The sequence below is a fragment of the Penicillium malachiteum genome, assembly GCF_028827825.1.
Source record: "Penicillium malachiteum strain IBT 17515 chromosome Unknown utg000001l:1.0-8184562.0:1.0-8186909.0, whole genome shotgun sequence".
NCBI lineage: Eukaryota > Fungi > Ascomycota > Eurotiomycetes > Eurotiales > Aspergillaceae > Penicillium > Penicillium malachiteum.
In genome coordinates this window covers 5,784,782-5,796,731 of record NW_026643094.1, presented here as the reverse complement: position 1 = coordinate 5,796,731, position 11,950 = coordinate 5,784,782, and the positions used below count along the sequence as shown (strand labels likewise).

The following is an 11,950-nucleotide window of genomic DNA, read 5'->3' as shown; positions in this document are numbered from 1 at the left end:
AAGGAAATCTGATACAAAAAAACAAGCAAGTGTGGCGTGTTTAAAATAAATGCATCATGAGAAGCTACGACAGCTCATCAAGTTCCACTAATTTCAACAAAGACTGATGATCATCCGTGTGAATATGCATGAGAAGGCTTTTTATTGGCAGATAACGCCTTTGGTTGGTTGAATTTTGTATTCCTACATGATGATCACTCAAAATTAGGTGGTGTTGCTTTTTATCCCAGGGACTTTGCATAACAAGGATCATTCAAAGATGATCATGATTCGCTGCATACGAGTCGGTTTCGCTCTTAAAATGCCCCCGAAAGACCGAGAAATCGGAAAGACGGCACACAGACTCCCAGGGATATGATATTTTATGACCTTCCAAGGTTCAGTGCCTCGTGTAAGCATAATCAAGCATTGTTGAGCTGCACCTCGTACAGGATGATCCCTACGCTCCCGTCGAGGCTCAACTATTGTGTACATAGGGTACTATAGAAGACTCAAGATTTGATGATGGACATCATGATACTACAAATTGGACTGAACACTGTATGAAAAAAGTTTCAGCTGAATCAACTGGGCCCTAAAACTTCAAAAATGGTCAACTTGGATGGTATTATTAGCATATGCTAGGGGGTCAGCTTTGCAGGGGGAGTCCAACCGCCCCAACGTATAAGAGAAAATTGAAGACTAACCTCAGGCTTGAGCATTTGAGATGCATGTACTTCTTACAAGTCTACCTGTTACACCGTGACCTAAAAAGAAATGGGAATGAGGCAAAGACGCTTTCCAAGTTCTAAAAAAGCATTACTTAACTAAGAATTCTCTCTTGTATTGCAATTATGACACATTGTATGAGGTAGAACAAAGTAAGAGAGGAATTGAGAAAAAAGACCAGCAAATCACCAGGTAAGTTTCCTACTCCAAAAACTGGATCTAGCCATGTTAAATCTTCGCAGAAGAACCAACCCATAGCAGACTGCATGGTCGATGAGCAGAGAAATCGTCACCCGGAGCGAGAAAAGAAACAATCAGAAAGAGAATAAAACGAATCCCATTTAGTCGTAGAGGCTGTCATCATTGCCGGCTTCGCCGAAAGTGTCGTTGTTCTGGACCTCCCCAGCAGAGGGGAAGCGGAAGAAGCTGCTACCCCCAGAGTTCTTAAGGCTCTGGGCGAATGCCTCGTAACGGCGGATCTCAACATCAGATACTGATCGTCGCGCGCTCTTCATGGCCTCCTCGAAGTGTGCCTTGGTGAGCTCGGGGACGGGGTCTTCTACTTCCATCTCGCCATCATCCATAGAAACATCCTCACCAGCGGCCTCGCGGGCCTTGGTGCGCTCAATGTCAGCAGTGATGGCCTCCTTGATAGCGAGCTTGACGGCACGCTGGGTAACGAAACCCAGATCGGCACCAGAGAAGCCGTGGGTCTTGCTAGCAATAAAGGCAATATCGACATCGGAAGCGACAGGGGTCTTGCGGAGCTGAGCCTTCAGAATACCCTCACGCGAGGCCTGGTCGGGCAGGGGAACGTAGACCAGAGTATCAAGACGACCAGGACGAACCAGAGCGGCATCGAGCTGCTCGGGACGGTTGGTAGCACCGATAACGAAAACGTTCTTCTTAGAAGTCATACCATCCATCTCTATTAAGGATGTTAGTCACAAATAATTAACTTAAGAGGGAATAATAGTGTTGATCTTACCGGTCAGAAGCTGGTTGACAACACGGTCAGAAGCACCGCCAGCATCGCCAACGGAGCCACCACGGGACTTGGCAATAGAGTCCAACTCGTCAAGGAAGACAACGCAAGGCGCGGCAGCGCGAGCCTTGTCGAAGATGTCACGAATGTTGCTCTCCGACTCACCGAACCACATGCTCAGCAACTCAGGACCCTTGATGGAAATGAAGTTGGCGGCACACTCGTTGGCAACAGCCTTGGCCAACATGGTCTTACCAGTACCAGGAGGACCATAGAACAGAACACCACGAGAAGGTGAGAGACCGAACTTCTGGAACATTTCGGGGTGGTCCACAGGGTACTGGACGCTCTCGATGAGCTCGCGCTTGACCTCCTCCAGACCACCAATATCCTCCCAGCGGACGTTGGGAACCTCGACCACAGCAACCTCGCGGAGGGCGGAGGGGTTGGAAACGCCAAGGGAGTAGCGGAAGTTGTCCATGGTGACACCGAGGGAGTCGAGGACCTCAGCATCAATGGTGTCTTCGTCAAGATCAATGAGATCCATCTTCTCACGAATCTGCTGCATAGCAGCCTCAGAGCACAGGGAAGCCAGATCGGAACCAACGTAACCGTGGGTCTCAGCAGCGATGGTCTCGAGATCGACATCGTCACCAAGCTTCATGTTCTTGGTGTGGATCTGCATAATCTCCAAACGGCCAGTTGGGTCGGGAATACCGATATCGACCTCACGATCGAAACGACCGAAACGACGAAGAGCAGGATCGATGGAGTTGGGGCGGTTGGTAGCAGCCATGACGACGACATTAGAGCGAGCCTTCATACCGTCCATGAGGGTCAACAGCTGGGAGACAACACGGCGCTCAACTTCACCGTTGGTCTTATCACGCTTGGGAGCGATAGAGTCGATCTCATCAATGAAGATAATGGCGGGAGAGTTCTTCTCGGCCTCCTCGAAGGCCTTACGCAGGTTTGACTCGGACTCACCGGCCATCTTAGACCTGTTCATATAATTAGAAAACTCACTTCTTGCATCCAACCCACGCACACAGTATCAAAAACTTACATAACCTCGGGACCGTTAATAAGGAAGAAGAAGCTGCCTGGAGAGGGGGTCAATAAGGGCAAAAAAAAAAGAACCAAGGAAGTAGGACATACCAGTCTCGTTGGCAACAGCGCGAGCCATCAGAGTCTTTCCGGTACCAGGAGGACCGTACATAAGGATACCACGGGGTGGCTTCACACCAAGACTGCGGAAGAGTTGAGGGTGACGGAGGGGCAGCTCGACCAATTCACGAATCTGAGCCATCTGTTTACGGCAACCACCAATATCGTCATATCCAACCTCGTTAAGGTTGCCCTCCTCATCCTCACGCTGGATAGGCTCACCCTCACAGTGGATGATTGTGTCCTGGGCAACGATGCCGTACTCTGGGGGGTCCACCTCGACGACCTTAAACTCGACTTGACGCATACCACCACGTACAGTGAATAGGTCGCCTTGGCGGACGGGTCGGTAGGCTTCGCGGAAGTAGGGAGCGAGGAAGACATCGAAAATGGATCCGGTCAGACCCTCAATGGTATCGGCAATGGGAAGGACAGCAATGCGCTTGGCCTGTTTCGGAGTCTCATGTTAATACCGGCTAAACTCCCCATTGAAGGAGGGAAAACCTTGATCGTCAAGTCTACACGTACATATTTGATATCGGGGCAAGGGTGAACGGTGATGATGTCGCCGTGCTTGACGCGGAGGTTGTGTCGCACAACACGGTTGATACGAGCACTTCCGTCATCGAGGTCATCATCGGCCAAAACGATCAGCACAGTATCCTTGCGCTTCTTACCCTTCACCAACACAGTGTCACCACGGAAGAGCTGGAGAGTCTCCATGGTGTTGTTGGAAAGGGCAATAACGGAGTTGTCATCGTTGGTGGCATCGGTGACACTATTGATGAGCTGTCAGCTTCCTTCCCCCGCAAATGCAAGTAAGGGAATCTAGGGATCCATTCAAGCCACATACATCAAGGAGTTAGGCTTCTTCTTCTTCTTCAGAATGGCAGTCGCGGTATCAAGCTCCTGTGATGGATTGTCAGTCTTTGGGTTGTTGCAGCGATCCGTCGGTATGGCTGACCTCTTTCTTCTCGGCGCCGGAGGCATCCCTGGGGTGTGATGTTAGTTCGAATTCGATAGAGACTCGACAGGTTTAATACATACTGGAGGTTGACCCTCTTCTTCTCGTGGGTGTGATCAGGCTCTGCGGACATTGTGAAAGATTCAAGATATGACGGGTTGATGAAAGCAAGCTTAAGAGGTGTAAGAGTGGTCGTCCACAACCGATTCAAGAGAGAACAGCTCAAGAAACCGGGCGGGGAGAGATGGGTATGGTAGAAAGGATGAGGAGATGGGGAAACAACAAAGGATGATCAACAAGTCGACCAGGGTGGAAGTGAGAGATGAAGGCGGTTGTAGAGAGCTCCCAGGTACTCAAGTGACGATATGTGATGAGCTAAGCAGCGGTTCCTTAAGTAAGCGTTTTGATGTTCCGCCACCAGCGAAAGCGATGGAACTTGGTCGATCCTAGGTGCCTAGATGCCTTAATGCCTGAGTGCCTGAGTTAACCCCGGGTTTCCCCTAACTAGTTAACACCAAGTGGACCTTAGACCTGTAATCAGTGTAATGGGGGCTAAGCTAAGGCGTTTTTCTATGGAGATTGATGAGAATTCAGTATTGACTACTAGGAATAAAGATTTCTTAACCTATCAACATGCATCCCAAGTTATCTCAGCATCTATAGCCTTCCAAGCGCTGGGAAGTTTTCAGCCTGTTAAATGGTCATGCCCCGGGCTCCTCATTAGGCTTAGTTGATAAGCCTTTATACCAACTTCCAAGGTTCCAAGGTTGATGTATCACTAGTGCATGGGAACGTTAAGAAAAGAGATTTCCAAAACCACTATCAGGAGGTAGATACTATAGATATTACCGATGCACTACAGTTTACTAGTACCCTCATATTGACCTACTCATGGATATCATGATGTATAGCAGATAAGAACTAGGAGATTGAATCAAAAGATTGGCTTTACTAATCTACAATATTACATTTTTGAGTATCTGTTTGTACGAGCATGTACTAGTCAAAATTTCAGAACCTTGGTAGGTTGCCTTCCAGGCATCCATGTCTATAGCGGCTGAACTATACTTGTCCCTGAACGTTAATCCTCAAAAAAAAAAAACCATGGTCCAACAGTCGAAGAATAACCCAAACTAGGGTCGGTGGTATGTTAACTATTATTTTATTGAAATATAGTGCTCCACGGTTCAAAAGGAACGCAAACTGTTGGCAAGGTGTTGGTCTGGACCATCTCTGTACATCAGAATGAGGCTGTTCGCTTGTTACTCCACCCAGATGCATCTCCCGGGTTCGCCTACCCTGATATTCTACACAACTTGAACTGCGCCATTTCTTACCAGGCAACTTTGCGATAAGAATCATTGAGAACCCCTCCCGCCATAGAACTGGGATAATCTGACACAAACCTCGGGCTTTCCTAATGACCCACTGACAGCCTCAGTATACTCCCCCCTTATCGATTAACCAGTGTCTTGAAAATCCACTCACTTTATATACATTTAACCTCTTCAGACTTCTCACTTTTACCTCATTACTTCTGATTTCTACTCCCCACTCACTACCAGTGTCCCACCTCTCTCATACACCTACTTAATATTGACACCTCCGACCTCCTATTCCCCCATCCGGGGGGGATCCTCCTCCATGACCATGGAGGTCAAATCTTGGTACCCATGTGATTTCCAGCAAGCCCTACGAAACAGCATTGACGAAGCGGATGTGGACTGGTTCCTCAATAGACCAGGCCGCGCCCCGTGCTTTCTCTATGGGGCCTCGATGCTTCCGACGGTCTTGAAGCATCACATCGGCCTTGGTCAGAGCCACAACATCCACTCCACCATGACCCAAGCCACATTATTTGGATACCGACTCTACAAATTCGCCGAATCGAACATACCTGCGATCATAAAGTCATCCAACCCAACATCTACCGTGGAGGGGCTGTTGGTATTCAATCTAGATCAGACCCAGCGCCGAGACCTTTACGAGTTCGAATCCGGTTTAATGAATCTGACCGCTGTTCAGGTACAGATTCTACAAAAAACGCCGAGCAATACACACAATTTTAGAATGGTAGATGCGGGAACTGTCACCTGGACTAGTAGGGACAACCAAGGCCTATCTCCGCTCAATGCCTCGGTCTGGGCCGTTGATGGGTTCTTACAGAGCCAACTCTATCAACACATCTCTAATTCACAGTATCGGTGCGATCTTGCAGAGCCTGAGCTAGCAGCCAAAGATTTCTCATATTACCCGGGTGATACTAAGCAGCAGGGTGACCTTGATTTGATGGTACGTCAATATGGATCTGTGCATAGTATCGAGGCCGACGAGCCGGAATGGTTTTAGATACGCTTTTGTTGTCCTGTATGATATTTAGATACGCCAGTCATTTTTAATTGAGCATTTTAATAAGAAAAAAGTTTTCATTTGAAAAACACTTCTGAAGTAACAGACTGCCTAAGTAGTCCAAAGGAGCGCAACAAGGTGGTCATGCCCTTCATCAATCGTAGCTGAGAATTGGTGAATTCCAAATCCATATTTCCAAATGAAAAAGAACTTTCGAAGTAACGAACTACCAAAGTAGTCCAAAGGAGCGTAACAAGGTAAGATGGTCATGCCATTCATCCATCGTAGCTGAGAGTCGGTGAATTCCAAATCTACATTGCCAAATGAAAAAGAACTTTCGAAGTAACGACTTGCCTAAGCAGTCCAAAGGAGCGGAATAAGGTGGTCATGCCCCTCGTCCATAGCAAGATGCTTGGCTGTTCGTAGCTGAGAATCCACGATTTCCAAATCCACTTTGCCGGACTCCAAAAGTATTCTGACCATATCTTCATCTCCAGTCTGGGCTGCATAAAAGATTGCAGTTCGACCTTCAATATCCTGAGCATTGAGATTGACATATTCTTGTGAGATGAGCAATTTCACGATTTCCTGACTCGATACCATAATCGCAAACATGAGAGCCGTGCGCCAACACCTGTCCTGGAAGTTGATATTGATGAGAGGGGCAGTGAGGAGTAGCTCGACCAGTTTGATATCCTTAGTTGCCACAGCCCAAGTGAGAGGAGTGTGTCGGTCACGGACTAGACGTCTTTCGTTTCGTCTTTCCAACAGTAAGACCTGCCAGCCGCGTACAAGTAGCGGGAGCTGTTCAAAGTCAGTGTCTTCGGGCACTCGGAACGGACGCTCATTGACCTCTTCTATTTCGATCTCGTCTTCAGTGAAAAAGTCATGAGGAATATCTGGAAACGACGGTCTTCCCTCATATCCAGCATGTGGGTCCATCTTGTTTGGATCAATGAAGGGATGTTGTAAGATGTCCTTTAATCGTGAAAAAAGCCAATCATAATCATTATGGTACGCGTTCCAAAAGGCACTTGCATCATATTCCTGAGTGACCCAGGGTCGCAATACAGTCATTCTCTCAGCTGCTTCCTTGAAGTTCAGAATGGCTGCCTTTGACACTTCCAACGGGGGAATCTCTGAACAGACGGAACGATCATGAAATGGTCCATAAAAGAATTGCTCGGCGAATGCGAAGTCTCCCATTCGACATAGGGCCAATAAGGCGTAATCGTAAATTTTCAGGTGAACCCAGAACTCAACTGCATCCTCAAGTGCATATTTGGTCTGGACTACCATGTCTTCCCCATCCTTGGCAAGATCGCGGCAAATTGGCAGCCATAGTAGAGGTGAAGGCTTTGGCGTGTCTTTCGGCACGACATCCTCCTCCAACATCCACCTCACAAAGCTGGTCTGGTTGGTGTGTATCAGTAATGGTATGATACGAGCCTTTGCAATATCCCAAACAAAATCCATGACTCTCTTCACCATAGCGAGGTGATCAATCCGCATGGCGGTCGCGCAGAGGGAGTCCGTCTCCTTCCCCCATCTATCGAGGCAGAGATCCTCGGGAGTCCTCTCAGCCAGGCGTTCAATGACAGCCCACTTCTCTGGGCTATCGGCGCAGCTCTCATTGCACAGCAAGTGAATGAAGGCTGGCCAGCCGTACTTGCCGCAGGCTCCGTAGTCAATTTGCGGGAATCCGATGAGGCCTTGGATGAGGGTGAGGTTGCCGCTCTCCGCGGCGGCGGTCAAGGGCGTTTCGAATTCATCCTCAACCCAGACTCTGCAGTTGAGAGTCGCCTCGAGGTCCTGGCCGCTGAGCAGAAGGCGGACCAATCCGTGTCCGTTCTTACTGGTGACCCCATAAAGGAGTGCGTACCCCCGGTAAAGGGGATCCAGCAACTCCTCCAGGGCCGCCTTTCGGGACATGAGAAAAGCCTGCCATCTGTTGAAGACCTCTTCACCCTTCCGAGCAGGGAACCGCATATGATGTGCGTACTCCGAGTCTGTCGCCCATCCTTGGGGGTATCTGAATCGGCCCGATTGGAGGAGCAAATCTGCTACCTCGAAGAGGCCGTTGGAAATGGCAGTCTCGAGACCGCCGAAAGCCCGCTCAGGATTGCAATGGGGCAGCAGGAAGCCCACAAGCTCTTGGTTGTTGGTCTTTATGGCCTCTCTGAGGTGCTCATATTCGTTGTCGTTCACCTCAGCTCCGTTGTCCATGGCCGCTTGGACAAGGCTGATGTCCCCCTGTTTCACAGCTGCATAGAGGTCTGCCATCTTGATGAAATGGCTTTGGATGCAAGAAAAAAGACTTTCCACAGTCAAGAGTGATGAAAATGATGATAGGGATGGAGATTTGATGATGGAAAGGATGTGTGTTGGCTGTGGTGCGATTGAGAGAAAGAAGAGAAGAGAAGAAATCTTCAGGAGGGACCATCGCAAAAGAAACACGTCCTAGTCTCGGCGTTCACCTGAGCGTGTTTTGGCGACCTGAACTGCGAGGTGTCCGACGATGCGATTAGGCGACCTGAACTACGAGGTGTCTGACGATGCGATTTTGCGACCTGATCTGCGAGGTGTCCGTCTGCGGTCATGAAGACTCTATTTGGAATGATTGAGTCAGTCTTGTAACAGCTGCGAGCGCCGGTAGAATTGTTTTCTTGTTATGCGTCGTGACTAGTATGCACTACTGAATCGGATGAGCTCTTTGTATACATACCTGCTCCTGGGATATGTAGCATAAAGATACCACATGTGCAGTATGTGGAGTATATCTAGGAATAGTATCAATAGCAGTAATCCACATTCAAGTCGGACAAAGACATAGTGATCAATACAAAGACATAGTCTAGTAGCTGTGTATTCACATATCTTCCAGGGTTCAAACAGGAAAACGCTTCTAGTATTCACTAGATGGATCCTACATCAAAGGCACAAGGTTACCACGTTCAAGAAATGTTAAAAAGGAAATAGAAAAGAAGTCCTAAGAACCTTTAAGTTGGGAAGGGAATCGAGGAACTTCTGATAATCGGAATGAGAAAGGAATAGATTCGCTCTGACTCGAGAAAAAAAATAGAGATAAGATCCTGTACAACAAATACCCATACTAGAAATAGCGAGGGCCGGTCTTCGAACTAGTTTGAGGGGGATGAACATCATGACGATGCCACACAAAACAAAAGAATACAGGCGTTTGAAGGGAAGGGTTAAGTCAGAAGATCTCACACAGACGCCAGAGTCATGACTTCGTCAGAAAATTTTATGACCAAGACTAGGGCCCCATGGCAGATGATGCACCGAGAGCTGGACTGGCGCTAGTGGAAGCTGGACCCCCAGGGGCTGGACTGGCACTAGCACTACCGAGATTAGGGTTGATTGGAGCACTGCCAGACTTTGAAATTCGGTCTTCAACACGTTCCTTGTGCTGTCGGTTGCGAAGATGAACCTCAAAGTTGTCCACTGTCATACCAGGGCCAGGCGTATACAGCTTGCCGGGACAGTCGTGGCAACGGATTCGGGGGAGATACTGGTATTTGATTTTCTGGCCTGGCTGTAGGTTGTTGGTATTGGTGACAGGAACCAGAGTTTCCATGTCTACTGCGGAATAACGCATCACGCCTTCGAAAGAGTCATTGGGATGAGTTTGTTTTAATCCTTGAAGGCCGGCTACAAGCCAGCTGGGTGGTGGGGGCTGGAAACGCACACTATCAGCCATTGACCATAGGGAAACGAATAATATGTTATTAAAGTCTACTCACTCCAGGGACTCCCGGCTGAGGGGGGTTCGGTGCATCGACGGCTCCGGTTTGTTGGGGTCGGGGCGGGTTCTGCCCGGGAGGTCGTCCTTGTTTATCGGAAGGGGGCGCCATGACGGTCGAAGGCATAGAAGTAGGTCTCGCGAAATATTGGGCTGGCTCTGCAATTCTGTGTCCGTTTCTCAAAGCTACCAGTTTCACTTGTGATACCTTAAACCTCACAATCAACGTGTCGGGTTCTTCGACACTCTCTTCTCGGTATTGCTGTCGTCGAGCCGACGCTCGAGGCTCATGCAGCATTGGCTCTGGCGTTTCAGACTGGCCTAAACCAGCCCGCAGCGCTGCATGGGCTTCCCTGGCAGCTCCTCTCATACCTCTTGTGCGGGCAGTGCCTTGTGCCAAATGAGGTCCAATTGCTGGTGAGCCGTCATCGGAATCATCGCTCTCAAAATCATCTGAGTCATCGTCACGCTGTCCGGTCATTCCACGACGGCGTCCGGACCCTGTACGTTTTATCACATTGCTTTCTTCCATAGATGCTGCTGAATTTGGAATGGTGCTTGAAACAATCAATGTCCGGATCGTGCGTTGACGATCTTTCAGGTCTGGTAGAGCAGGGCCACCACGACGGTTGATAGATCGTTTCTGGCGACGCTGTTCTCGAGAGATCGAAATTTCGGTTCGCTCAAGATCAGCCTCGTTCAATTCATACAAGTAAGGAGTGTGTTCCTTGGCCGATTGGTAAGGTCGGAATGCAGAGGCTACAGGTGTCGGAAGGAAGGAGGTGCTGAGATCGGGGTCCTCAATGGGACGGCCATCAAATGGATGTGCCACAATGTATAGGGACTTGGTGAATAATTGGGACTGTTCACGAATGGAATGGGCAATGGCGGTGGTAAATTCGCCGGAGAGAGAAAGGTCACTGGTCATACGCATGGCGAACTCCTCAGGGGAGTTTTGAGCATCGTTGATATCCCACTCAAATTGATCAATGAGGGTATGCTGACCAATTGTGATATTCAACTTGATCAAAATACGCATCTCGTCGTTGCGGTACGCCGTGTAAGGGAGATGTGGGTCGAGAGCCTCCTCGTGCATGTAAATGTGGGGATAGTAGTCCATCAACTGCTCCTGGATGCTCTGGGAAATTTGGCGGATCAGGGGACCAGATGACTCTAGAGCAAGACCAAGATCCTCCACAAGCTTCTCAGCGAACAGGTCTGGAGAAACGACACGATCATGAAGATTCCATGTAAAAGTATCACGAATCTTAACCTTTTCCCAATCGATGTCCAGTCGTATGGGTACCAAATCCTCTATCTGCTCGCTCTGCACCTTCATGTCACGACGGGAGACCCGCAATTCACGGGTCTTGCGGCTTCCAGGCCGACGTCGATTAGATGGATACAAAAGCTGAGGCGGGTGGTTGCGCATATCTGTACGAGGATTTCCAAATCCCTCATAACCTGGACCGAACAAGGCAGCTGGGTTTCCCTGGTTCTCACGACGAAGTTGGTAGTACATATCACGCTCCGCTAACTTCTCACGTTGTAATTCTTGGCTTGGATTCTGCCAAGCAGTTGCTGCGGCATATTCGAATTGTCGGTTGACGTAGTTTTCTAGGATGATTTTTTCAACGGGTGTTTCGCGAGTCCTCACGGCCATTGCCCCTGAAACATCACTGAGTTGAATAGCAGATCTATCTCGGGATCGTTTTCGACTGTGCGCAGAGCTGTTCGTGCCATTAGACTGTGGTGTGCCATTGGCATCGTTGCTTGGTTCCGTAGAGCCAGATGTTGTCACAGCAGCTTTAGGATTTTGCTTCCCATCTCCAACCGTATCATTCGTCTGGCCATTGGTCGATGGTTGTGCTCCCAAGTCGATGATATCTGCTCCACCTGGCCCCGTATCAGACGCGCCGGAGCCGTTAATTAGCATGCCTGATTGAGAGCCAGTGGGAGAGTGATCTGACGGCAGGGAGCCAGCTGCTGATTCCGGAGATGGCATGATGGATAA

At 49.0% G+C, this 11,950-nt stretch overlaps 4 protein-coding genes across 4 annotated transcripts; 1 reads left to right on the top strand and 3 right to left on the bottom strand.

The window, feature by feature from the left end:
- Positions 1-1,049: 1,049 nt before the first annotated feature.
- On the bottom strand, positions 1,050-3,957 carry cdc48 (AAA family ATPase CDC48; the record flags this gene model as incomplete). Its single annotated transcript, XM_057085601.1, has 8 exons — positions 1,050-1,636; positions 1,697-2,694; positions 2,760-2,796; positions 2,852-3,308; positions 3,389-3,638; positions 3,714-3,769; positions 3,825-3,852; positions 3,908-3,957. The coding sequence occupies 8 exons, from the start codon at positions 3,955-3,957 to the stop codon at positions 1,050-1,052; spliced, it is 2,463 nt and encodes an 820-aa protein (XP_056951750.1).
- Positions 3,958-5,474: 1,517 nt separating this feature from the next.
- On the top strand, positions 5,475-6,173 carry N7483_002163 (gamma-glutamylcyclotransferase family protein; the record flags this gene model as incomplete). Its single annotated transcript, XM_057085600.1, has 1 exon — positions 5,475-6,173. The coding sequence occupies one exon, from the start codon at positions 5,475-5,477 to the stop codon at positions 6,171-6,173; it is 699 nt and encodes a 232-aa protein (XP_056951749.1).
- Positions 6,174-6,527: 354 nt separating this feature from the next.
- Positions 6,528-8,456, bottom strand: N7483_002162 (ankyrin repeat domain-containing protein; the record flags this gene model as incomplete). The annotated part of the gene is made up of 1 exon (XM_057085599.1): positions 6,528-8,456. The coding sequence occupies one exon, from the start codon at positions 8,454-8,456 to the stop codon at positions 6,528-6,530; it is 1,929 nt and encodes a 642-aa protein (XP_056951748.1).
- A 994-nt stretch (positions 8,457-9,450) lies between these two features.
- Positions 9,451-11,941, bottom strand: N7483_002161 (SWI/SNF chromatin-remodeling complex subunit SNF5; the record flags this gene model as incomplete). The annotated part of the gene is made up of 2 exons (XM_057085598.1): positions 9,451-9,870; positions 9,938-11,941. The coding sequence occupies 2 exons, from the start codon at positions 11,939-11,941 to the stop codon at positions 9,451-9,453; spliced, it is 2,424 nt and encodes an 807-aa protein (XP_056951747.1).
- Positions 11,942-11,950: the final 9 nt, after the last annotated feature.